Source organism: Malaclemys terrapin, chromosome 3, assembly GCF_027887155.1.
Source record: "Malaclemys terrapin pileata isolate rMalTer1 chromosome 3, rMalTer1.hap1, whole genome shotgun sequence".
NCBI lineage: Eukaryota > Metazoa > Chordata > Testudines > Emydidae > Malaclemys > Malaclemys terrapin.
In genome coordinates, this window is record NC_071507.1 from 56719512 (window position 1) to 56745386 (window position 25875).

The 25875-nt window shown below is 41.8% G+C and overlaps 2 protein-coding genes across 5 annotated transcripts; one reads left to right on the forward strand and one right to left on the reverse strand.

Moving 5' to 3' along the window:
* Positions 1-10801, forward strand: TRMT61B (tRNA methyltransferase 61B). 3 transcript variants are annotated; one of them, XM_054024074.1, is made up of 7 exons: positions 1-1426; positions 2409-2511; positions 5281-5471; positions 6931-7022; positions 7524-7693; positions 9137-9220; positions 9414-10801. In XM_054024074.1, the coding sequence occupies exons 1-7, from the start codon at positions 560-562 to the stop codon at positions 9479-9481; spliced, it is 1575 nt and encodes a 524-aa protein (XP_053880049.1). In that variant the 5' UTR covers positions 1-559; the 3' UTR covers positions 9482-10801. The 3 variants fall into 3 exon arrangements, with proteins under 3 accessions (XP_053880049.1, XP_053880047.1, XP_053880046.1); XM_054024072.1 differs by having other exon boundaries at positions 5-1426; positions 7458-7693; positions 9140-9220; XM_054024071.1 differs by having other exon boundaries at positions 8-1426; positions 7458-7693.
* Positions 9745-25040, reverse strand: SPDYA (speedy/RINGO cell cycle regulator family member A). 2 transcript variants are annotated; one of them, XM_054024076.1, is made up of 6 exons: positions 24812-25040; positions 23235-23293; positions 22854-22939; positions 19570-19741; positions 12877-13177; positions 9745-9834 (listed from the first exon to the last, which is right to left on the reverse strand). In XM_054024076.1, exons 1-6 carry the CDS (start codon positions 25038-25040, stop codon positions 9746-9748), a joined length of 936 nt encoding a protein of 311 aa, XP_053880051.1. In that variant the 3' UTR covers position 9745. The 2 variants fall into 2 exon arrangements, with proteins under 2 accessions (XP_053880051.1, XP_053880050.1); XM_054024075.1 differs by having other exon boundaries at positions 9745-9824; positions 12867-13177.
* Between the last annotated feature and the right edge of the window lie 835 nt (positions 25041-25875).

Below are 25875 nucleotides of genomic sequence, written 5' to 3' on the forward strand. Positions count from 1 at the left end.
TCCTGTCTTCAGACGGTGGCCAATGCCAGGTGCCCCAGAGGGAATGAACAGAACAGGTAATCATCAAGTGATCCGCTCCTTGTCGCCCACTTGTTCCTACTTGGAAGGAACCATCTTCGCAGTCTGTATTCATTTTAAAGCAGTTTTAAAATCTTTCCCTCTACACGATGAAAGGGTTTCGTGGGTCATTTTCAAACTCTCACGCTATTAGAGTGAGGGGGGTCGAAGGAACACAAGGCTGTTTGTGAAGGGAACAGCGGCTGCCGGACGCCAATCTGATCGGCGCTGCCTGGACCATGTGGGCAAACACGTGGATCCGGACGGTCGCAGGCTTAGTACAGACGTGTGGCGCTGTGTTGGCCCTCGTGGTTCCTGCAGGGGGAAGGCAAAGGCGAGTCCGCGTGCGCGTGAACAAGTCCTTAGTCCAGCCCAGGGGGAACAACCAGCCTGCAGCACAGGCTAGACCGGCAAGCAGCGCCCGGGCCTCTCCCGGCCACGGCAGCTTCTTTGTATGTAGCGCCCCCGGCCGGCGCCGTGCGGACGGGTGGAGGGCGCAGCCATGCTGCAGTGTGCCAGGCGGCGGCTGAGCCTGCAAGTGCTGGGAAGGGAGAGTCGGACGCAGCCCGCGCGCGAGGGGCCGGAGAGGACCGCGTTGGTGCCGCAGTGCGGGAGGAGGCGGTCGAGCTGGTTCCGGGCGCTGCTGGGCAGGGAAGTGTTTGAGGCTAGCGATCGCTTAGGGGCACCGCGCACCCGGGAGCAGGGTTCTCGTCCCCTGCCTTCCGCCCATCGCCTCCGGGCGGTCAGAGCGGTGTGTTCCGGCTCGCCCCGGGATGGAGGTGGGGCCGAGTCGGAAGAGCAGGTCAGTGCCGCTGCATCGCGTGTAGCCGACTCCCCGCAGGCGGACCCGGGTCAGGTGCTGAGGAGCCGGAGGAGGCGAGCCTGGGAAAGGGCCCTGTCTCCTCTGGAAAGAGTGAGCCGACTGCTACCAGAGGAGTTGCTCTCGGAAGAGATCAGGGACCTACGGCGCGCAGACCAGGGGGAAACAAGGCAGGAGGACAGCAGTGAATCTCCCCTCCAGCTGCCTGCTGCCAGTAGGTCTTCGCCCGCACAGCTGCAGAGGGATGAAGACAAGACGCCTGTTGACACCCATAACACATCGGCTAAAGATCTGCCTTTCCAAGCCGGGGACTTGATTTTAGCAGAGTTTCGCAGAAAAACCTACACGGAGTTTAAACATATGCGTAACCTGACAGCTGTCGGGAAATTGAATAGCAATTGGGGAGCTATTAGCCACCTGGAGATAATAGGCAAACTACCGGGCCAAATATTTAGGACTTCTAGTGGGTTTCAGTTCCTGATAAGGAGACCAGCCTTAGAAGATTTTGTGTTGTTGATGAAGAGAGGACCTGCTATTTCATATCCAAAGGTAAGTCACTGTTGCGTGGGTTGTCAGTTGTTGCAATGGATGTTTCCACAACTGAACAATTTTAACTTAAAAACCGTTTAAGCAGCAGCTGGTGATGATTATTGGTTTTAAAAAGGCAGGAACACCCCAGTTCACCCAGCTACAAGATGGGTACCGGAACCATTGGGTTAGGGTGGTGAAGGGTCTGATGAGCCATGGGTTTAGGGAACTTTGATTAGATGTACAGTTCCAATCTCAAGGATCTGGAGATGTTTTGGATTTCTGTTAAGCAGCCCTTCACATATAAAAGTTCGGGTAGTCCTAATTTAAAACCTTGTTAGAGATGCAGTCTCTAAGGGAGAGTCTTTTGTTTTTAATTTGTATATCTAAGCATTTTCAGTTTAGGGAAACAGTACAATTTACTTTTAGACAGCTTCCTTCCTACTAAACAGTCAGTGTTTTACAGTGGAATATTTTAGCTTTTACAATAGGGGTTCTCAAACTGGGGGTCGCGAGGTTATTACATGGGGGGTCACGAGCTGTCAGCCTCCACCCTAAACCCCGCTTGCCTCCAGCATGTATAATGGTGTTAAATATATTAAAAAGTGTGTTTAAATTTATTAGGAGGTCGCACTCAGAGGCTTGCTGTGTGAAAGGGGTCGCCAGTAAAAAAGTTTGAGAGCCACTGTTTTACGATCATAATTTGCCACTTGTGTTTTACTATATTAAGGAGTCCTATCATTCCTGTATTAGTAAATTACTTCTTTCTATTAATATTTGCTTTGTTGACCTGAATAGCTGCAGGAGCTTCAGGTGGCTTATGCGATTGCATAGTGATTTTCAGAGGTGCAGCATACCCACAGCTCCTATTGATTTCAATGGAACCTAAGAGTACTCAGCACCGCTGGAAATCAGGCTGTCCCTTTAAGCAGTATTCTAACATATTAAAGTTTGAATATACAGTATAAAAGTATTGGTATTTTATTTCTCTTTTAACCCTTAGGATATTAATGCAATGCTGATGATGATGGATATCAACCAGGGAGACACTGTGGTGGAAACTGGTACTGGGTCTGGTGGGATGAGCTTGTTTCTATCAAGAGCAGGTAAAAGACCCTAGATTTAGCAAATATAGGAGTTTATTTCAGAAGCAACACAGAAATCTTAGTATAACAAGTGCTACTTTTCCATTAATCAAAAAAACTTGAAGTCACTCTCTATGTCCACTTTCAGGATTTGCTGTGACTTCAGATTTATATATGCTGTTTACCTAGGGTGAAATTTTGCACTGTGCAGAGGGCTAGCACGTAGCCTGGAAGCCATTTAGGCTGCATTTTGATGTCCTAAGGTGTACAGGCCTTGTGCTGATGCTCTGTACGGGGTTGAATTTCACTCCATGTTTTTATCATTGGTATCCTTGTATTGCCTTTCTAGCCTCTTTCTTGCTATTCTTGGGTTACTCTTTCCTCACCCCTGTTTGTAGACTGCATCACTGAAGTCATGATCATAGTGGAGGAGCAGCTCTGCTATTAAGGTTGAGACTTGCTTATGCCATATCTACACTACAGTAACACAGAGTCCGGTGGCACCTTAAATTTAATTTAAGGTGCCACTGAACTCCTTGTTGTTTTTGTGAATACAGACCAACACCGCTACCCCCTGATACTTAACACCATGCACTACAGTGCTGTAGTGTAGATGTTTCCTACATTGATGGGAAGAGGTTTTTCTATTGATGTAGTTAATCTACCTCTTTGAGAGGCACTAGCTAGGTCAATGGAAGAATTCTTCCATCTACCTAGCTGCATCTACAGTGGGGGTTAGGTTGACCAAACTATGTGTCACAGGGGGGAATATGAAGCCGAAATGGCAGTGGTGGGGCCAGGATGATATGGGAGGAACTAGTTGCCACATTTGTGCTGGCTCTGATGCCATTTTGCAGAGTCCCAGCCAGAACAGATCATTTATTTTCTGGGATAGGCTTGATGAAGTCTCCTGCATTAGGAATGATAAACCGAGTCTGCGCCAGGTACTTAGAACAGGTATGTGTGGCACAGAAGCTCACTGCTGAGATCAGGGTGAGACATAGTCAATGCATGGCACAGTATACAATGCAGAGACTGTACTGGGGAGCTGAGAACAGGAGTGCTTGGCACTTACAGTGCTGAGGCCAAGGCAAGATGCTGAGAACCAGCAAGTTTGACATAGGCCCACAAGAGCTGACGAATAAGGAGGGCAGGATGAGAGGCCCACAAGAGCTGACGAATAAGGAGGGCAAGATGAGAACATGCTTTGAGAGGAATGGAGCAATAAACACCCATGGTTTCAGGCTGTATCATCTCCACCATGGGGTGTTCTCATTCAGCTGAGAACATTTCTTTGAGATGAATGGGCTACTTCACACCTCCCTGAGCTTTCCTTGAGGAAGATGGAAATGTAAACCCCCTTCCCTATACACTAGATCCCACTTCTGTATGCATTCCTCACAGCCTTTTGTCCTCAAAATTTACCAGGGGCATGTAGGTTTTTTTCTTACAATTCCTCAATGAATAACGGATCATCCTCAAAGTGGTCTTTGCTCTCTAGGAACTCGGATGCACTGACAGAACACAACCATAAGGGAGGGAACGTTGGGCACCTTCCCGTCCAGTGACATACCTGGTAATGTCCAGAAAGTGGAACCTTTGATTCCTTTCCTACAAATATCCCCACATTCCTCCCAAATTCTTCTCTTTGACTGATCCACCAGGCTTGGAGAAGGAGCTCCTTCGCTCCCCTTCCCTCACTTGGGGAAGAAACCCAGAACTCTCCACCTCCCTCTGCTGCTTCCAATAGTAGAAAGGGGCACTACAGGCTCCCCTTCCCCCACAATTGCTGCTGTTCCTCCTATGGAAAAGAGGATGTCTGAGCTGTGCAGGGGAATGGGGAGAGAAGGGGATCAGAGTTGTGTAATGTTGGCACAAAGCTTAAGTGGTCCATAGACACCTTGTGTTGGCCCTCTGCACAGAGGTAAATTTCAGCAAGTGAGCCATGCTTCTGTTACTGTGAATGTAAAACCAACTCTGATTTAGGCACTAGAAATGAATGTGTGTCCATGTTTATCTTTCCCAAACTCCTGTATCTGCTACAGAGCGAGTTCACTGAAAGACAGGGTGTCTGGCTAAGGCTGCTGTTTCACTCCTGGAGACCTGCACTCTGATGTGGGTCACAAGTGAAAATAAGTACATTGGGTTTCACTGTAGTCTCTCTTTGGCCACTGCTTTAATCTCATCCCAGTGTTAGGCATAACTGAGGCTATGCCCTGCAGTTGCTGCACTGTAACTCCCGCATGTGGATGCTGCGGGCATAAACTAAAAGGTTCCTAGTTCTCATTAATGTAATCCTGTCTGAAAAGGACTACATTAATGTGCCTTGGAAACCTTTTAGTTTGTGCCTGCAGCATCTGCCCTGGAGAGATACAGCACATAACTTTATTGCAGCAGTGTAAACGAGCCCATACCATTGTTGGCAGCATTAGCAGAGAGATCAGAGACTGAAAGGACCATAGATATTGAATTCTTCTCTTATTGCTAGAGGTGCTCTCTCCAGGTGAGGGTTGAGACAAATGGTTCTGCCAGCCTCTGCTGTATCTATTCATAGAGTAGGCAAATTTCAGCCTCCAAGATGTTAATCTGGCACTTTTACCTGCACAGGATCACTTAAATTTGAACAAAAATAAATTGTAGTTGATTATCTTTTATATAATAACTTGTTAAGGTGAGAAAGGGGAGACAATTTAGACTAACCCGTTCTGTTATTTACTTTGATGTTTTTAACCTGTTAACTTGAATCAGGGAAAAAAAATAGTAAATTTAGTGTGTTTCATTTGCTTTAAGTTGGACCTCGAGGACGTGTTATAAGTTATGAAATCAGAAAAGATCACCATGCTGTAGCCAAGAAGAATTACAGGCGCTGGCGTGATGCATGGGAAATAGGACATGCAGAAGAGTGGCCAGACAACGTGAATTTCATTAATAAAGATATTTTAACAGCTGCTGAGGATATGAAATCTATAACATTTGATGCAGTAAGTCTTTAGTAGAAAACTCCCTACCTTAAAGAGATTGGCATCTGATTTTTTTTTTTTTTTCTGATGAAATGAAAAGCAATTTTCTTATCCTCTCCATTGTGGGATTTCCCACATCTAGCCTAAGCATAAACTATAAAGAAACAACCAAGTCTCTGTTAGTGGGGATGGACAAATCCCATCTCCTATTGTCAGCAAGTGTCGTTGAAGGTCTGATGGTGTATCATCCTCAAAAGAAACACTGATATGTCCATACATTTACTCCTTTCTGTCTTATAGGGAAAAGCATACTTTGTCGGTCTCCATTTGCAACAATAGTACAGTTGTGAGGGGAAATAGATTTTTCCACTGCTGAACTAGGCACATGCTCTGTATATATTAAGTTCAAGAAAAATTGCAGACTTATTTGTACTATAACTGTGTTATTTAAAATAAATAAATAAATAACTTTTGATATCACCTGTGCTCCTGAATAGAATGTTACTACAGTCTAAACTGAAGTAATGAAGGGTAATGTCAATTCCTCTGTCTTCATGCTGTAACTTTTAATATTAACATTTTCATGCAAAGTATGTAAACAAAATACACTTTTGGTTTTTATATCCTTATTCTTTTAAATTGATGTGTTTTACAAGAATTGTTTGAACCCATATTGTTCCAACATAAACAGTGAGAAGCAAGTTAATGCAGTAATTTATTATTATCAGTCTTATTGGATCAACATAAATCTTTAGATTAAACAAATAAATGAAATTTAGTTGACGAGTTTATGTGCACAGATACAAAATAGCCAGCAACCTAAAAATATAATCTCTGACTCAGAATCTTGGATATAACAGTTTATTAGTCCACAAAACAGGTATACTTACATGCTCCATTCTTTGTTTGCAGTTTAAATATTTCTTGAAGAGCAGTTGTCAGAGAGTTTGCTGAGATAGAAGTCTCATGAGTTAAACATCTGAATTTTAATATTTAGTAGTATGATGTGATTATTTCATTGCAAAATATAGTTTGAACACTTAACTTTTTTTAAAGCAGATATGCAAAAATCAATTACATGCAATCTGTTTCAGGCATTCGTTTTTTTTATTTTGCCAGCATGATACAGTTTAGTTGCTGGACGGTTTGACATTAAGTCATGACTACTGTATGTTGGTTAAATATGAATTGTTCATTTAGTAAAAACTACCAGATCTTGTCAACACTTCATCTGGAATGCAGTAACACTGAGCGGTCTAAGCGTTCAGGGATTTTTAAAAAAACAAAACAAAAAACACATGGATCTTAGGCCTGCATAAGCTGTTCAAAGACTGGAATAAAGTTATTTTTTGCAAATGGAGATTGTAGATCTATGCATTAATTTTCCATAAACAAACTCCTAGTTTCTCCAAGTCAACAAAAGCAGAAAACAGATTTATGTCTATTCAGTCTGGTTAATAATTCTCTTGTTCTTCTATAGGTAGCTCTGGATATGCTTAAGCCTCAGATTGCTTTGCCTGTTGTGTATCCAAACCTTAAGCAAGGTGGCGTGTGTGCTGTATACCTAGCAAAGTAAGTATTCAAACCTGGCATTGATAAACTTCTTTGAGTCAGACAGCAAATAACTGTAGTTTTGTTAAGCATGTTTTTATGCATAATAGATTTTAAATACAAAATGTTTATTTTTTGTAACAGTTTTCTACATTTGTTGTTCCTGTAATACTTTATGAGCTGCACTCAGTATAAGTCCTGCAGTCCTTACTTAGGCAAAATTGCCATTGGAGTCAGAGGGCGTTTTACCTGAATAATGTCTGCAGGATAATTGCCCAGGTTCTTCTGTGCAGTATTCAGATTTGTTGCTGGCTTATACTAAAACTGATGGCTTTGTGTTCACCAAGAAGGGAAGAGCACAGTGCAGTGCACAGGTCCAGGACTAGCAGTTATATAAAAGGATCTCAAAAAAAAAAAAAAAAAAGTAACACCATATCTCTTGCATTTCTCTGAAAGTATCACACAGGTTATTGATCTGTTGGAAGGAATAAGGACCTGCGATTTCTCTCTTTTATGTGAAAGGATCATTGAGGTGACTCACAAAGATTGGTTGGTACTCCCTGCTAAGCAGAAGGATGGCAGGTTAGCCCCAAGAGTGGAACCTCAACAAATTGTAGATGAGGAACCTCAACCAAAAGAAGATGAACTTCCTATTCGGGATCAAGCAGTAGTTGGAGAAAGTGACGATGTTGGTAAGGAGCTACCCTGAATTAGATATATATTGGCAGGGCCGGCTCAGGCTTTTTTGCTGCCCCAAGCGGCGAAGGAAGAAAAAAAAAAAAAGCTGCGATCGGCGGCAGCTCAACTGCGCCACTTCATTCCTCGGCAGCAATTCAGCGGTGGGTCCTTCCCTCTGAGAGGGACTGAGGGACCCACCGCCGAAGACCCGGACGTGCCGCCCTTTCCCATTGGCCACCCCAAGCACCTGTTTCGTTTGCTGGTGCCTGGAGCCACCCCTGTGTATTGGACTAGGAGACTAATGTAAATTTTCCCCCCTTTGAAGGTGGATTCTCCCTCACCACATCTGTTTTGAACAAGATATAATTCAGAGAAGTCTGCCACAATTTCACACACCCTTCCTCTTTCAAATAATCTGCTTACATCACTTCAGATGTACATATATCCTCCACATTTATGAGCCAAAGTTATCAGCTTGTGATGTATGCAAGCTCCATTGGTCCATACCGGCATCTGCTGGTTTTCTAACAGCTTTCCTGAAGCATTGCTGTTGCATGATGTAAAAGTATTAGCCCATGCTTACCAGACAGAGACTTGTTGTTGGTGTGGTTGGCTTGAAATATAACTTTTTTCTGTAGTCTGAAAGCTGAAAATCTGGATCTCTAAGCATGAAATATAAACAAACACTTTTTTTTTACTTTTATCATAAAAAAATGAGGATGAGGGTTTGAGAGCTAAAAATGTAATCACGTAAAATACCATTTTCTGTTTTTCAGACACCTCCTGATCTACTCACCCCTAGCTTTTGTACTACTTCCTATGAAAAGTACTAGGAGTAGTGAAGCTGAAAGTCTGGGTTGTGGAGAACAGGTTTAGCACCCAAGTCCTCTCCTACAAATGAACTTTTTCTGGCTACCATCAATATTTTTTGGGGAGCTTTCCTAAATTTTGATTGGCAGCTATATTAATGGTAAATATAAATTTAAATGAGATGGCCTTTTAATAAATCCAGTTGCAAATTTAAATAAATAAAAATAAATTCTAATTGGTAGCTTAATCATGCTATTGAGTGAAACTTTTTAAACTTGAATTCAGGAACTGTCTTAGGGTAGCTTCCATATTCAGACTGTTGCTGCTTTATGATCCATTATGATTATGGTGTTTTGGGGACTGCATGTAGCAGATATTAACCAAAAATAGGATGCTTTGCCAGAGCTGCAGCTTGCAGACAAATTCAGACAGTACAGCTCATTCTAGCTATAGGTTTGTGAATATAGCAAAAGAGGCTGTCTATACTGATGCATGGCTGCAGAGCAGCCTGATAGGAGTGGATTAACAAAAGAGAGAAAGGCAAGATGTTAGAGAAATTAGTATTTGGACATAAAATACTCTATGATGTATGTAAGTTATTTATGTTTACCTGCCAGGAAATAAATATTTTTTTTATTTTAATTCAGCAGAATCACTTTCTGATTATGTCAAACCATATGGTTCAGTGCCTTACATTGCTAGACCTTACCCTTGGCAAACTGGTCACACAGGTAAGAAATGTTTGGGAAATGTTTTTATAATCTTAAGATTTGTTAAATAGTATTGTATTTTTCACAAACACTCGCTCTTTCTAAACTAGTATTTTATCATTGACATAATGAATTGATATAACTTATAGTAGTTATCTATTAAATGCACACTGACGTTCCTGTGGCAATAATATTTTTTTTTCCCTCCAACTAGCATTTCTCATCAAGCTGAGGAAATATAAAGTGGCATATCCATACACTGCTCCAGATGGCAGCTGCTAATTTGAGTACTGTACTTTGCCAGAATAAAATTAAATGTTGTAAGTGGCTGTTTAATTTTGTAGACTTGTAAATTTTTTAAAATTACTACTTTGATTTATATTGAATGTACATTTTTATATTCCATGTACAATCTAAAGAAGAGACGCTAATGAAGTAGTGAACTATGGTACAGCTATGCAATACCATTAGAAACAAACATTTTATAATTGATCTTGCAATGAGTTTGGTATTCTGAGCTATGTCTAATAACTCTGGTCAAACATTTCATTCTTCATTTCCTGTAAACCAATCCATGGATTTGTCTTGATTCATGCAGCTAATCTTTCTCCCTTTGGTGGATAGACTGTTGCAATCTACCAGAAATAAAAAAAAAAAAAAAAAAAAAAAGAGAGAGAAGGTAAGAATACAATAGACCAAATTTTGCCTTCTGCTACAGATTCAGTTCCTGTTTGCATTGTTATGTACCAATCAATACTGATCACCTTTGTTAGGAGCAAAATATGTTTGCACAATTCTACACTGAGTCAATAGGAAATGCAATTCACAGAATTTTGATCCTATTATATATACTTATTTACCTCAAGGCACTGTTTACACAAAGAAAAAGACCAGTTATTGACAAGATTTTTCCTTGCTATACCTCTGTCAATCAGGGCTGAAGATTGTTTGGCTGATAGTGGTCAGATCATTTTCAACACCATTACAGAAAGCATGTCTACTATTTGTTGGAGGGAGAAGAGGAGGGATGGTACTGTGGACAAAGCAAAGGACTGAAGAGTTAGGAGTTCTAGTTTTAATCCCATCCCTGTAACATACTTCTTCTGTAGTTTTGGAAAAATCTGTGCCTGAGTTTCTTCCTAATTAAAATGGATATGCTAAAACTTCTCTACCCTATGGGGTATTCTGAGGTTGAAATGGAAACCATCCCTGGGTCTGGACCACTTAAAATACATTAGAAATAGTTTCAAGTATTACCACCTTCCTCTGAGTTCTTGTGTCAGTTGTGGTTATATAAATAACTTATTCTATCTTTTAAAATGTTTTTCTCATCTGACGCTATGTGGAAAACCCACACAAGCAGAGCAAAAGGACTTGTTCCAGGGACACCGTGAACCTGTCTATATACAAAGTGCTATCAAATGCATGAAGTAAATGAACTAATTTTTTTCCTAATCTCTTTCAGATATAGTAATTTTAACTCTTATCTGTAACAGTAGTAAGTTTAAAAAAACTGGGACAGAAGTGTGATTATAGTCTCAGTTTGGAGGCTCTGTGTAAGTGCAAAGTAGTTTAATAGTAAGCTGAACCTGTGATATGTTCTACTGGACTCATCTGCCTAATTCCTTTTCTGTTAAAAATATCACACAATTGAAAAACTTCCAAGGTTTAAAAAGCCCCTTAGAGTTGGAGCAGTTTACGGACGATATCAAAACAATAAGTATAAAACTCTGTAGGATTCCTAATGCCAACATTTCAATCCCCTTTGCACTAATGGAAAAATGGTTATTAAAGAGAATTTATTATGTCACCATTTATTATTTAGATAAATTAATCCCACTCCTTCAAAGATGTATGCATGTATTTAATGTTTCACACTGTGAGTAGTGCCCAGTGGTTAAGCACATGTGTAAATCTTGGTAGATTTGGGCCTTACACATTTTTATAAAATTGATCTACCAAAAGATAATCATCTAAAGCATGATCCAGTCTTAATATTTAATTTAAAAATGAACCAATACCTACTTTATATGATGGAGACGTCTCAGATACAATAAAAGCTATCCAAGATTTTGGGGTGGGAGGTGGGTTAGAAAAAAAACAATTGATTTCATGAGTGATCAAGTTCAGAATATATATGATAGAGGGCTGCACTGTTTTGTTTTGTTTTTAAACCCTGAACTTGTGTTGCTCATAACAGTAATCTTAAAACTCAGATAAGCATAATTTATTCTCATTGTTGCTTCTAACAAGCAGGAAATGTTAGAAAGGAATTTTCAGAATTAATTTGAGACATTAATATTGGACAACTTCTTGCTCATAATAGTATATATTCATCAACAGTCCGCTGAAGTCAGTGAGTAGCTATGAATAAAAGTTAACAGGATTTGTCAACTCCCAGAAGAGTTAGAATTGAGAACAGTTAAGGAGACAAGGATAATTTCAATAGACGTAGAACATCTTTAGTTCATTCAGCCACAGCGTGTTTAGATTAATACTAACAAGAAAGGGTAATTTGCAGCAAAAATAGTCTGTTATTGTGATAGTGAATTTCGTCTAACAACACTTCAGAATAGTTTGGTGAAACAAAACATAATGCTCTTTATTACAAGTATGTAAAGAACCATGAAAGGAACTCAGAATACTTCTGCAAAAGATGCTTTAAGATAAAACATTAGCTGTTCAAACAGACGGATGCGCTTTCTGATAGTAAAACGTCTGAGACCTGTCTCCTAACAAGGGTTTACTCAAAATACACTCATTTATTTTACCAAGAATAGCACACAATCTGGATAGAGTTCTGGTTACAAATGGGATTGTTAACTGGCTGCACAACACTGCTAAATCCTTGGAGGTCAAGAAAATTGATTTAATAAATGTTCACAATTCAAAACTAAAACATGCTTGGCACTAATTAGCACATTGGTTGGTAGTCTCTGTCTAGGTGCCTATATGACCCCCATTCCCATAAATCTGAGTCTTAATAGAGTGTCCAAGGATTTAATAGGCATGAAGACTACACTGTAGTCTTATTACTAGAAAAGCTTCACCATACTGCTCTGCCGGTGTTTCTCCAGGTTAGAGATAAGCAACCTTGGCAGGGCAGCTAAAAGAGCTTTTATTGCTGCTATTTGTGCTATCCCAATTCTGTAGATAAATAAAGCGATGGAGATTCTAGTCTCCTTTCACAAGCACTACATTCATACTTTCCAAAACTAACATGCAAGCGGAATATGAAGTGGCTTGTTTCTCACTTAACCAAAAGCTTGACATAAAGTGACAGACCTCTTACATACAGAGCAAGGGAAAAGCAGAGTTTAGTCCCACTTTGTACAGAACTCAGTCCTGCAGCAGAGGTGTGTGCTTTAGAAATGCTGATATATTAGATGTGCTAGACCAGTGATTCTCAAACTTTTGTACTGGTGACCCCTTTCACATAGCAAGCCTCTGAGTGCAAACCCGCCCCCCCTTATACATTAAAAACACTTTTTAATATATTTAACACCATTATAAATACAGGAGGCAAAGCAGGGCTTGGGGTGGAGGCTGACAGCTCGCGACCCCCCCCCCACCCCCCATGTAATAACCTTATGACCCCCTGAGGGGTCCCAACCCCAGTGCTATACAGATACAGCAGATTCCAAGGTAATAAAGCGACTTACAATACTAAACTATACCTTGGGAATAACAGCAAGAAGAAGGATCAACTAGCATTTTTTCAACTGGGAAAGTGTCCTTCAATTCCTGATATACATGTTGCTCCATGGTCTCCAAAGTCCCAGTGGATGAAGACGATGAGGATGATAATCCCAGTCCTACAAATCTTCCTTTCTTACCACAAAGCGAACAATCTGCTGGTGTGGCACTTGGTCCCCGGGGCAGCTGCACTTCATCTCTGCTGTAATTTCTGACAGCCCCACTGTGATGCATGGAACGTTCTCGCTGCCATATATAATGTGATGGAGCAATAGCCATTACCTAGATTAGAAAAATCTTAATTATGTATGGAACCAGTATCAGAAAAATAACAAGCAAATACTATACAACTGAAATGAAGAGAAACCTATTTCTATTTCTAAGTATATGTTTGTCCTGGAAGATGGTACCTCTCTATGAAACTGAACATTATGGAGGAAAGAACAAGTTTGAAAATACCTCCTCTGTGCAAAAATTATTTGGTGATGCAATAATCACTTTAATTTCTAATTGATGTAGGGTTTCAAGGAAGAAAAGCCACATTCAGTTTCCATCATATCTGTGTCTGAGAAATATACATCATTGGTTTAGAGTGGTAGGGAAGTTAGAAGTGCTCTTTGCTGGCTGAACCACTCTGAATAACTTAATTAAAATTCCCTTAACTTTACAGTTTGACAAAGTCTTGTGCCATTCCACTTATCCAGTTTAAAACCCCAGTGTAAACTGTATCATGCTTTCCAACAATTGAGGATGCCATAGTTTCAATATAGAACCTCCTAACCGAAAAAATAGTTTGTTTGGGGAATTTTTTTGTTTCCTCAATCTTAAATCTGGTATCAGTTCTCTCTGTGCTAGGCTGTAACTATGCAGTTTTACAATATTTAATGGAAATAGATAAGCTCCCATCTTTTCCAAATCCAAACAGAAAATGTATTTCACTACTTTCTGTAGTTCAATCCCTCATGTCATTACAGGGCCTTTCCTGGCAGGAGGAATAAATCCAAACAGAGAATACTGAGGAACAGTATTTATCAGGGTGACTTTTTTTTCCTTTTCTGTTAAGCTCAGGTTTGAAAAAAAGGAAGAAATAATGCAACAGCAATTAAGGGGTTGTTAAAACACCTTGAATTTTTAGAAATAAAGGGTAAAATCCTGGCCTTACTGAAGTCAAATGGAGTTTTGCTGTTGAGTTCACTTGGGCCAGGATTTCACCCAAAGTATTGGATTTTTATCTAAAAATTGAAATTGACAATTTTCTAAGTAGTTTGAAAAATGAAATAATTCTAAACTGAATGAGGTGACTTGTATAATCAGTTTCAACTTTGCAGCAAATTCCTTCTTTCAGGACCAATAGTAAATAGAGTATTTGTATAAGACACAAGGATTCTGGTCAGCAAAAACTCATGGAGCAACTTTGGTAGTGAATGCTGAGTGGCACAATGTAAAACTTTCCAAGTGCAAGGTGGACTGGCTATGTGGGCAAATTTTTAAAAATTTGGATATGGAGTTTACCCTAAAAACAGAGACCTAGATCCACAAAGGTAGTTAAGCATGAAACCCCAGACTTAGGCACCCAATGGCTTCAGTCCCAGTTTTTGGCTCTACTGCGATCCACAAAACTTCCACCAAGCCCTGTGGGAGCCTAAACTCACTCAGCAAGTTTCCAGGGTAAAAGTTCCTGAGGTGTCAGAGGCCTGGTCTACACTACGAGTTTAGGTTGAATTTAGCAGCGTTAAATCGAATTAAGCCTGGACACGTCCACACGAAGAAGCCCTTTTTTTCGACTTAAAGGGCCCTTTAAACTGATTTCTTTACTCCACTTCCAACTAGGGGATTAGCGCTGAAATCGGCCTTTCCGGGTTGGATTTGGGGTAGTTTGGATGGAATTCGACAGTATTGGTCTCTGGGAGCTATTCCAGAGTGCTTCACTGTGACCGCTCTGGACAGCACTCTCAACTCAGATAAACAGACCAGGTAGACAGGAAAAGCCCCGCGAACTTTTGAATTTAATTTCCTGTTTGCCCAGCGTGGAGAGCACAGGTGACCACGCAGCGCTCATCAGCACAGGTAACCATGATTGAGTCCCAGGATCACAAAAGAGCTCCAGCATGGACCGAAAGGGAGGTACGGGATCTGCTCGCCATATGGGGAGACGAATCAGTGCTAGCTGAACTTCGTTGCAGTAAACGAAATGCCAAAACATTAGAAAAAGTCTCAAAGGCCATGAAGGACAGAGGCCATAACAGGGACGCACAGTAGTGCCGCGTGAAAATTAAAGAGCTAAGGCAAGCCTACCACAAAGCCAGAGAGGCAAACGGAAGGTCCGGGGCAGAGCCGCAGACATGCCGCTTCTATGCGGAGCTGCATGCCATGCTAGGGGGTGCAGCCACCACTACCCCAACCCTGTGCTTTGACTCCATCAATGGAGAATCACGGAACAGGGAAGCGGGTTCGGGGTACGAGGAAGATGATGATGAAGACAATGAAGATAGCTCACATCAAGGAAGCGGAGAAACCGGTTTCCCCAACAGCCAGGATATGTTTATCACCCTGGACCTGGAACCAGTAACCCCCGAACTCACCCAAGGCATGCTCCCAGACCCTGAGGGCACACAAGGGACCTCTGGTGAGTGTACCTTTGTAAATATTACACATGGTTTATAAGGAAGCGTGTTTAATGATTAATTTGCCCTGGCAATCACGGCCAGTACATCTACTGGAAAAGTCTGTTAACGTGTATGGGGATGGAGCGGAATCCAGGGACATCTCCAGAAAGCTCTCCTTCATGTACTCCCAAAGCCTTTGCAAAAGGTTTCTGGGGAGGGCTGCCTTATCCCGTCCGCCATGGTAGGACACTTTACCACGCCAGGCCAGTAGCACGTAGTCTGGAATCATTGCATAACAAAGCATGGCAGCGTATGGTCCCGGTGTTTGCTGTCATGCAGACAACATCCATTCCTTATCTCTCTTTGTTATCCTCAGGAGAGTGATATCATTCATGGTCACCTGGTTGAAATGGGGTGATTTTATTAAGGGGACATTCAGAGGTTCCCGTTCCTGCTCGGCTGAACAGAAATATTCCCCGCTGTTAGCTACGCGGTGTGCGGGAGGGGTGAAGTGATCAGCCCAGAGAATTGGGTGTGAAGTAACAATGACTTTATTGCCTCTGCAAGCGGTGCTCGAAGGGGGGAGGAGAGGGTGGTTAGCTTACAGGGAAGTAGAGTGAACTGGGGGTGGGGGGGGGGGCAGTTCATCAAGGAGAAACAAACAGAAGTTTCACACCATAGCCTAGCCAGTCACAAAACTGGTTTTCAAAGTTTCTCTGATGCGCACCGCACCCTGCTGTACTCTTCTAACCGCCCTGGTGTCTGGCTGCATGTAATCAGTGGACAGGCGCTTTGCCTCAACCTCCCACTCCGCCATAAATGTCTCCCCCTTACTCTCACAGATATTGTGGAGCGCACAGCAAGCAGCAATAACATTGGGGATATTGGTTTCGCTGAGGTCTATCCGAGTCAGTAAACTGCGCCAGCGCGCTTTTAAACGTCCAAATGCACATTCTACCACCATTCTGCACTTGCTCAGCCTATAGTTGAACAGGTCCTGACTATTGTCCAGGCTGCCTGTGTACGGCTTCATGAGCCATGGCATTAAGGGGGTAGGCTGGATCCCCAAGGATAACTATAGGCATTTCAACATCCCCAACGGTTATTTTCTGGTCCGGGAAGAAAGTTCTTTCCTCCAGCTTTTGAAACAGAGCAGAGTTCCTGAAGACGCGAGCATCATGTACCTTTCCCGGCCATCCCACATTGATGTTAGTGAAACATCCCTTGTGATCCACCAGGGCTTGCAGCAGCATTGAAAAGCACCCTTTTCGCTTTATGTACTCGCTGGCTTGGTGCTCCAGTGACAAGATAGGGATATGGGTTCCGTCTATCGTCCCACCACAGTTAGGGAATCTCATTGCAGCAAAGCCATCCACTATGACCTGCATGTTTCCCAGAGTCACTACCCTTGATATCAGAGGCTTTTTGATTGCATTGGCTACTTGGATCACAGCAGCCCCCACAGTAGATTTGCCCACTCCAAATTGATTCCCGACTGACCGGTAGCTGTCTGGCATTGCAAGCTTCCACAGGTCTATCGCCACTCGCTTCTCAACTGTGAGGGCTGCTCTCATCGTGGTATTCTGTGCTTCAGGGCAGGGGAAAGCAAGTCACAAAGTTCCATGAAAGTGCCCTTACGCATGCGAAAGTTTCGCAGCCACTGGGAATCATCCCACACCTGCAACACGATGCGGTCCCACCAATTTGTGCTTGTTTCCTGGCCCAGAATCGGCGTTCCACGCCATGAACCTCCCCCAGTAACACCATGATTTGCACATTGCTGGGTCCTGTACTTTGTGAGAGGTCAATGTCCATGTCTATTTCTTCATCACTCTCGTCGCCGTGCTGCAGTCGCCTCCTCACCTGGTTTTGCCTTGGCAGGTTCTGGCTCTGCATATACTCCAGGATAATGCGCGTGGTGTTCATAGTGCTTATAATGGCTGCAGTGATCTGAGCGGGCTCCATGATCCCAGTGCTATGGCATCTGGGCTCAAAAAAGATGCAAAACGGAGGGAGGGAGGAAGCCAGGGGCGACTGATGACTGATGACATGGCTTACAGGGAATTAAAATCAACAAAGGTAGCTGTGCATCAGGGAGAAACACAAACACAAACAACTGTCACACAGAATGCCTCCCCCCCCAAAGATTGAACTCAAAACCCTGGGTTTAGCAGGCCGTTGATTTCACGGAGGGAGAGGGAAGCAAATGAATACAGAACAAATCTGGTCCATCTATCTTTTACATCTTAGGCTGACAGCAGACGGTGCAGCATGACTGATAACCATCGGCATCTTCTGGGTGCTTGGCAGAAAATGCTGCATTACGATTGCTAGCCATCATCGTCAAGACACTGCAATAGGACTGCTGACAGGACTGAGTCGCCAGGAGACAAAACATGTCTGCCCAGGCGCTTCTGACCGAACTCACTGAGGAGTACGACGATGACGGATACCAATCGTAATACAGCATCTGCTGCCAAAAGGCAAGAAGCTGCTGATGTATAGCAATGCAGTCCCACGTCTGCCAGCACCCAGATAGCCGATGACGGCTACCAGTCATACTGCACTGTCTACTGCCAAAAGGTAATTAGCTGCTGCTGTGTAGCAATGCAGTACCACGTCTGCCGGCACCCAGGTGACATATGGTGACGCTGAGCTGAGCTGGCTCCATGCTTGCCGTGGTATGTTGTCTGCACAGGTAACCCAGGAAAAAGGCGCAAAACGATTGTCTGCCATTGCTCTCACGGAGTGGGGGGGCCTGACGACATGTACCCAGAATCCCTCGCGACACTGTTTTTGCCTCATCAGGCATTGGGATCTCAACCCAGAATTCCAATGGGCAGCGGAGACTGCGGGAACTGTGGGATAGCTACCTACAGTGCAACGCTCCGGAAGTCGACGTGAGCCTCGGTACTGTGGACGCAGTCCGCCGACTTAATGCCCTTAGAGCATTTATTTACACACACAATTGACTGTATAAAAACGATTTCTAAACAACCGACTTCTATAAATTCGACCTAATTTCGTAGTGTAGACATACCCTAAGTTTCTGCCTCCGGGCATGCACACTGCTGCGTCACTCTAGGTATCCAGGCACCTGTCTCCCACCTAAGTGCCAGAGCAATTCACAAGCTCGGGGAAGATATGCATTCACCCCCCTAAATCATGTGAGGGGCCCAATCCAGAAGGTATGCTCATAGGCCACCTACCAAATCAGATCCCATTCAAAATCTGTGCAGAGGAGGTGGTAGTGGTGCCTGGCTTATAACATTTATCTCAGTGATAAGAGCACCCACTGGGAGAGACAAGTTCAATTCTTCCCTCTGCCAGAGTGGGAGAAAAGAGGTGGGAGAGCCCTGTTCAAATCCTGTCTTCCCTTCTGGGTTTCCCACATCCCAGGTGATTGCTCTAACCACTGCGATAAATGTTATAAGATGAGCAGCACCATCTCCTCCTTCTCTGGCCGTTTTGTGTAGAGTGAGGCAGGGGCCTAACTCATTCCTGCAAAAAACTATTTAGGTAGCTAAGCTACCTGACTCTAGGAGACAGGTTCCTATATGTGGATTGCTAGGAAGAGATAGGCGCGTCCTTGAAGCCTAGATTTAGGCACTTATCTCCATGACACCATTTTGCATACCACGCTCATTGGCTAACTTAGGCAGCTCCGAACCTAACATGCTGGCTTTTGTAGATCATATTTAAGGCACCTATCTCTTCCCATTCATTATATAGGGACCCTAGACGCCTAATTTAGGCTTTGTGGATTATGGTGGTATTCCTGTGGTTTTATAGGCACCTAGAAGTTAGGTGCCACAATGCTCATAGTTGCAAGCCTAAGTCCCTTTCTGAATCCAGGTCAGAGTTCTTAAGAATGCATATTAAATGCAAAGGAAAATAATCCGTTTCAAAACAGAATAGGCAAATCATTAAATTTCAGCTGCTTTTTCCCCCTTAATCCCTGGTTTATCAATACATTTCTGTTACAGAAAATGCATGTAATATATATCCTACCAGATCCTCAACTGGTGTAAATAGCTCAAGAATCAAATGCATGAAAAGCCTGCCTACCTCTTCACAGCAACGTCTGCTTACAATAGCTCTGTAGTCAATTCTACCCCAGAGCTGGTCTCTTAACTTTAAGAAATTAGGGAAAAGCTTCCGCCAGGTTTTTCCCAAAGCCCATGGAAAAATTTCATACTTGGACTCTTCATCATCTTCTTCAACTGTATTTGCGAGATACCTACAAAAATATATATTAAGGATCTCCAACCTTGAGTCATCACATAACATGATTTTAAATTTATACACCTTTAAAATAATTCCTTACTTCCACTAGTTTGGGGAAATTTGCTACCAAACTTTAGACTTCTCCCAGGATGAGAGGAATTTTCTGGTTTACTTCAATCCATTAATACAAATGTATATGAAACAGTCATAAAAATTGGCTTTGTGCTAAAGTTCACTGGATGGGCACATACATTAAATATCATCCAGTTTCACTGCTTTCGCCAAATAAACAGGGCATCCTCACATTAAAATGAATAGTTTTAGATTGACTCCTTAGGATATGAGGCACAAATACATTGTCTGAGGTTTAAAAGTTTAAAGAAAATGTCAGTGATAGATCTGCTTCAAAACTAAGTCCTTACAGGCCTTCTCTACATGTGAAAATTGTACTTCCTAAACCAAGTCTGTTTAGAAACCAGGAAGCAAAAAAATATTCAACATTAATAAAGCAGCAAAATAAATAAAAACATACAATAGGTACAACACCATTTTTAAGGAGAACCCAATTTTTTAACATCCACCCTTCTCCATTCTTTCAGAAAATGATATTTCTTGTTCCTTGGTTTTGTCCCTCCTACATCCCCACCCCAACCACAGGCAAATATTGTTACCTCCTATCTAGAGCCACAAATCCACCACAATCAGTTATCAGTACTGCTTGCCAAAGGGTCATGAAAGTTTAGCAGCCCAGACACAAAAGTCCAGGTTCACAAAAGGAACAAGGCATTTAACTCTCCACTTTAGGTTCTTAAGTCAAAAATGTAGGCACCAGTGAGGTCCTCAAAACCCCTGGTTCAGCAGCCACTTAACCCAATAAGCACCTAAATTCACTCAGCATCTAAATTTTCACTGTAAAAGTCCTCTACATGCCTACATTTTTGCCCCTGGGCATGTGCACTGCTCCCTCACTCTAGGTGTCCAGACACCTATCTAATGCCTAAGCCCTCATGAGATCCTCTAACCAGGTGAAGATAAGTGTTCCCCTGCCTATCTCACCTTCAGGGCCCAATCTGGCAGATGTGATCAGAGATGCCTATTGGATTGGGGCCCATACAAAACTGAGGAGGCAGCAGAGATGGCAGCACCTCCTTTCAGCCTAGTGGGATTAGAGCACTCACTCGGGATGTGGGAGACTTGAGTTGCATACTCCCCTCTGCCTGATCAGGTGAAAGGATTTACATAGGAATTTCCCATCTCTTAGAGGAGTGTCTTAGCCACTGGCCATGGGGATATTCTGATGTGGGTTGCTGGCAGTTTCTCCTGTTGAAGCTGTCCATTTTGGATAAATATTTAAATAGTCATTAGGTCAGAAAGAGAGAGAGAGAATGATTCTATAGCCTGGAGGATAAACCACTAATGTGGGAGACCCAGAATTGAGTCCCCCTGCTCCAGTAACTGTTGCCATCTTTGCCACTTGGTTTCACACACATTTGCTGATAGCAGAGACATGGAGAGACACAGGAATCATGGGTTCCATTCCAGGCTCTGGAAGGGAGTGTGCTCTAGAAGGCACATACTGTTCTACCCCCTTCCCTGAAGTTTGATCCCTTCTGCCCTGTCTGTCTCCTCCCCACAACTGGATCCTTGTTGCAGTGCCATTCACCCGGTCTATCCAATCCAGTCTCCACTCCTCAGGCTTCTTATCCTAGTCTTCTTACCCAGATAGTCCCAGCTGTCCTCTATCCAGCCCCAACTCCTTGTCCCCAGTCCCCATTCCCTGACAATCCAAGTTCCCCCTTCCAGCTCCTCAACCAATCAGTCTCTCCCTCCTCCCCACTGTATTCAAGTTACAGTCTCCCTCTGAAGGATCCTCATCTAATCTCAGTTTCCCTCTCCACCTGTCTCCGATTCCTTTTCCCAGTTTCTTTTCTCCTTCCACACCCCATCTCGTTGTCAGATCTGTCTCTCTTCCACCTCCTGCCCCCACTCCTCCAACTGGTTCCTAGTCTCAGTCTCCTTGTCCAGCCAGTCCTAGTCTCCCTCTTTCATAGATTCATAGATTCTAGGACTGGAAGGGACCTTGAGAGGTCATCGAGTCCAGTCCCCTGCCCGCATGGCAGGACCAAATACTGTCTAGACCATCTAGAACTTTCCCCAGTTCCACATCTGATCTCAGTGTTTTCCCCGACCAACTGGCTCCAAGTCCCCCCACATTTCCCCCCAATGGTCCCTGGTCCCAGTCTGCTTGCCCAATTCATCCCAGCCTCCCCGTTCAACCAGTCCTAGCCTGCTCTCTCCTCTTTGGTTCCCAATCTCTTTGCCCAGCCAGTCCTCATCTCCCACCTTCAACTCTCGATCACAGTTTTTTTCCCCTCTCCAATCCCAGTCTCATGAGACTCCTTGTCCCAATCTAATCCTTTCCCTCTCCCAGGTCTGATCTGTCTCCTCTGCATTTGAATCAGACATCTTTCTCCATGCTGCCTGGGTCCCAACTGTGATAAAGACACAGTGGTGGGGAAGAGCACAGTAAGAGCACAGGAGAGAGAGACTCCTTCGTTTCAGTTCCAATGCCCAGTCCTGCCCCCAGACCAGGAGGAGCCATGATAGGGAAAGTTGTTCTGAGGCTCTGTAGCTGCACCATGCTCAGTTGCTCTGTGGGGATGGTGCAGGTGCAGACTTGTCAGCTAGGAGCTGTGAGAATCTTGAGCTTGCTTCATGAAGGCAGAATTTTTGGAGATTCCAGCTGCTAATATTAAAGAAGTGTCTACTGAACAACATGTATGAACTGCAATTTTTAAAGGTTTATAATTTGGCCATATTTGGGCAGATTTTCACAGGGATAGCAAAAGGCACTCCCTTAATACAAAGGCAATCCCCCTGCCAAATTTCAAGTCCCTGCTTCAAAGTCTGGGGGCGCTATTCAAAGAAAAGATCTCAAGAAGTTTTTAACCTGGGCCACTTAATGTATTTTTCTCTAGCCTGCTCATATGGGGAAGGGTTGTGATGTGAAACCTCTCCCCATAAGAATCCTAATTTATAAATCAAAGTTATTAATGGAATAAACACAGAACTAAATCAATGAAAAAACATGTTATAATTGAACCAAATATTTAAAGAATACTTACAGAGCAACAAAGAAATTAAGTCTGGTGTGCTCATTTATACTGAAGCTAGCCCTCTTGAAATAAACAAAAGTCATTGCCAAAAGATACTGTTAGAAAAACATAAAATATTAAAATAGAACATTAGTATTCTTTTGTTTTCTATATAAAATTTCCTAAAAGGACGTAGCATCTTTTAAATCTGTTTCCGACATCACCACAAGATTATATTTTATTAATGTCCCACACTCAGAAAAGTGTAATTTGTTTCCTATGTTACTTTGCCAGAAGCTGTGTGAATACATTAGAAAGCAGAATATGGTTTATGTTCATATTACAATATCAAGTGATTAAAAGTAAAAGACACAAAAAGTGGCCAACTAACCAAAACTATACCAAATTCACCTTATCTGCAATTTTACAGCAGCAGTCCATCCACAGGAAATCTTGAATTAGATCATCATCTGCAACAAAAAACAGCAATGATATTTCAATTGAAAAATGATTTTGTTTTTATTGGGTGGGGAGGGTAGGAAGCATTTGTTTCTACAGATATAGCTACAGATGGGCATTTTATCAAGCCAAAGAAAGGAAGATTGGCTGGACTGATCAGTAGGGAGCAGAGCAGCTGACAGAAGAGAGAGGTTAGGCTTAGAAAAAAATCTGAACAACAAAAGCAAAAAGAAAAGCCATAACAAAGGCAAAGTGGAGAACACAAAGAACCAAATTCTCTGTTAACATTAGTGAGTGCAACTCAAATGAAAGCCACTGTATGGTGTTTTTCTCTGTTTATTTTATTCCCTACACTCTTAATGGGTTGTATATAATTTACATTATAATTAACAATTATTTCTGATTAACCATACAGTTCTGAGAATCTCTGCACTCTGACAACCATTAGTAAGCAAAACGAATTTGGTGGTTTGCCTAATCAATGTACCACTTTTAATAATCATTCTACAAATATGAAAATTTACTGTAATTGGCTACTATAAATTCTCTGCTCTGATTGACAACATTTTCAAGTCAGCAACAAAACAGCTTTCCTCTATTTCTCACTCTTTTCAGCTGAAGAAGAAAAAAAACCAACAAAAATTATATGGAAGGGAGAAAAATACTAACTTCTCCAAACTCCTTTCTTCCTTCTACATTCAGTCCACTTTCCACCATACGTAACTACAAGGCTTTTCTTCCCACAATAATGTATTTGCTTACATTGGTGGGAAATTCAGCCTCTTTCAAATCTGTTCTGAAACATAATGTAAAACAAATGTATATTGGCAAAAAGAGCCTTGCTGACCTGTAGGGTGGGATCGGGATGAAGGAAGAAATAGAAAGGAGATGATACGCGTAGGAAGGGTCAAATGATTTTTGTTTTATCTTTAAGCCAGGGGTAGGCAACCTATGGCATGCGTGCCGAAGGCAGCACGCGAGCTGATTTTCAGTGGCACTCATACTGCCCAGGTCCTGGTCACCAGTCTGGGGGCTGTACATTTTAATTTAATTTTAAATGAAGCTTCTTAAACATTTTAAAAACCTTATTTACTTTACACACAACAATAGTTTAGTTATATATTATAGACTTTCAGAAAGAGACCTTCTAAAAACATTCAAATGTATTACTGGCACACAAAACCTTAAATTAGAGTGAATAAATGAAGACTCGGCACATCTCTTCTGAAAGGTTGCCGACCCCTGACTTTAAGCAATGTATTTTCAGCAGTTTGACAGTCCTTTTGTAGTTATTTTTATTTAAAATGTAAATATTTATACATTGAAATATAACAGTTGTGGTGGAGGAATGGGAGTGTTTTCAGTTAACTGAGGAATAATATTCAGCCACTTCAGTGCAAGATATGGCTGTTAACTTATGCATGAGAAGCACTCTCAAGTCATTATATTTAGAAAACATAGTTGCTTATAAAAAGTATTTTAGTGTTCAATCAACACGTTTTACCCAAAATGTATAATTGTTAACCTACCAAATAGTTTAAAGAAAGCAGTCATTTCCTGACGCTGAATAACCAGACATGCACCTTTTGGACGTTTAGACTTATTACTGTGCACATCTTTTTCACAATTTTCCTGACTGTCTTTAAAAATAGGACGTTTTAGACTAATAGATTTTTTTTGCTGGTGTGATCTAGATGCACTTGACTTTATATGAACAGTGACAGTGCGAGGTGTCTGACAGACCAGATTATGTCTCATTTTTGTAATTGAAGATTCCTGTTAAAATAAAAAAAGACAATATTAACAATACAGGTGATTATATAGATAAGTTGCAAAATAAAAGGCACCAATAACTCTTTTTTCTATATCCATTTTGGTGCCAAGAGAAACCATAGATATAATAAAAAATTCATACACAATTGCTTTGCAGATTCCCTCTCTGTAACTGTATTATTTAGCCTAAGTGTTTTCATGTATAGTTTGTATGGAAAATGAAATACAAAACAGTTGTCATGTACTAACATAAGTCCCAATCCTGCAAATACTAATGTAAACAACTTTACATATGAGTAGTCCCAACTCAATGTGGCAATTCATATGCATAAAGTTCTTGGGTATAAGTATTCACATGATTGGGGCCACGATGTGTTATAGTGAGCAATATAATGCACATTCTATTTTTGCTTTTTTGTACCACTCAGATTGTGTGGTCATCTTGTGAAAATAAAATAATAGTTGGCATTAAAGTGCCCATAGTCAAAGATTCTCTCTACATTATATGAAATTTTATAATAAATATTTTCCCTGTAGGTCATCTGTATTAAACTGTACAATACGAGATTTTACTAGATAAGTATTGTGTGTATTAAAGATTGGAATTGGAAACTTGATTTTTTAAGTGCAAGTATAAATATGTGCTCATGAATGTTAGAGCTATATTAAGTTGTATACAGATTTGTCAATACATTTTGCAACTAGAATTTGGACTGAGATCAGCAATTTAACTTTTATAGGCTAACAAACAATTTCAGCTGGATGCTACCTACCTGTACCAATTCAAATTAATGATGTAGGGGTGAAATTCTAACATTAC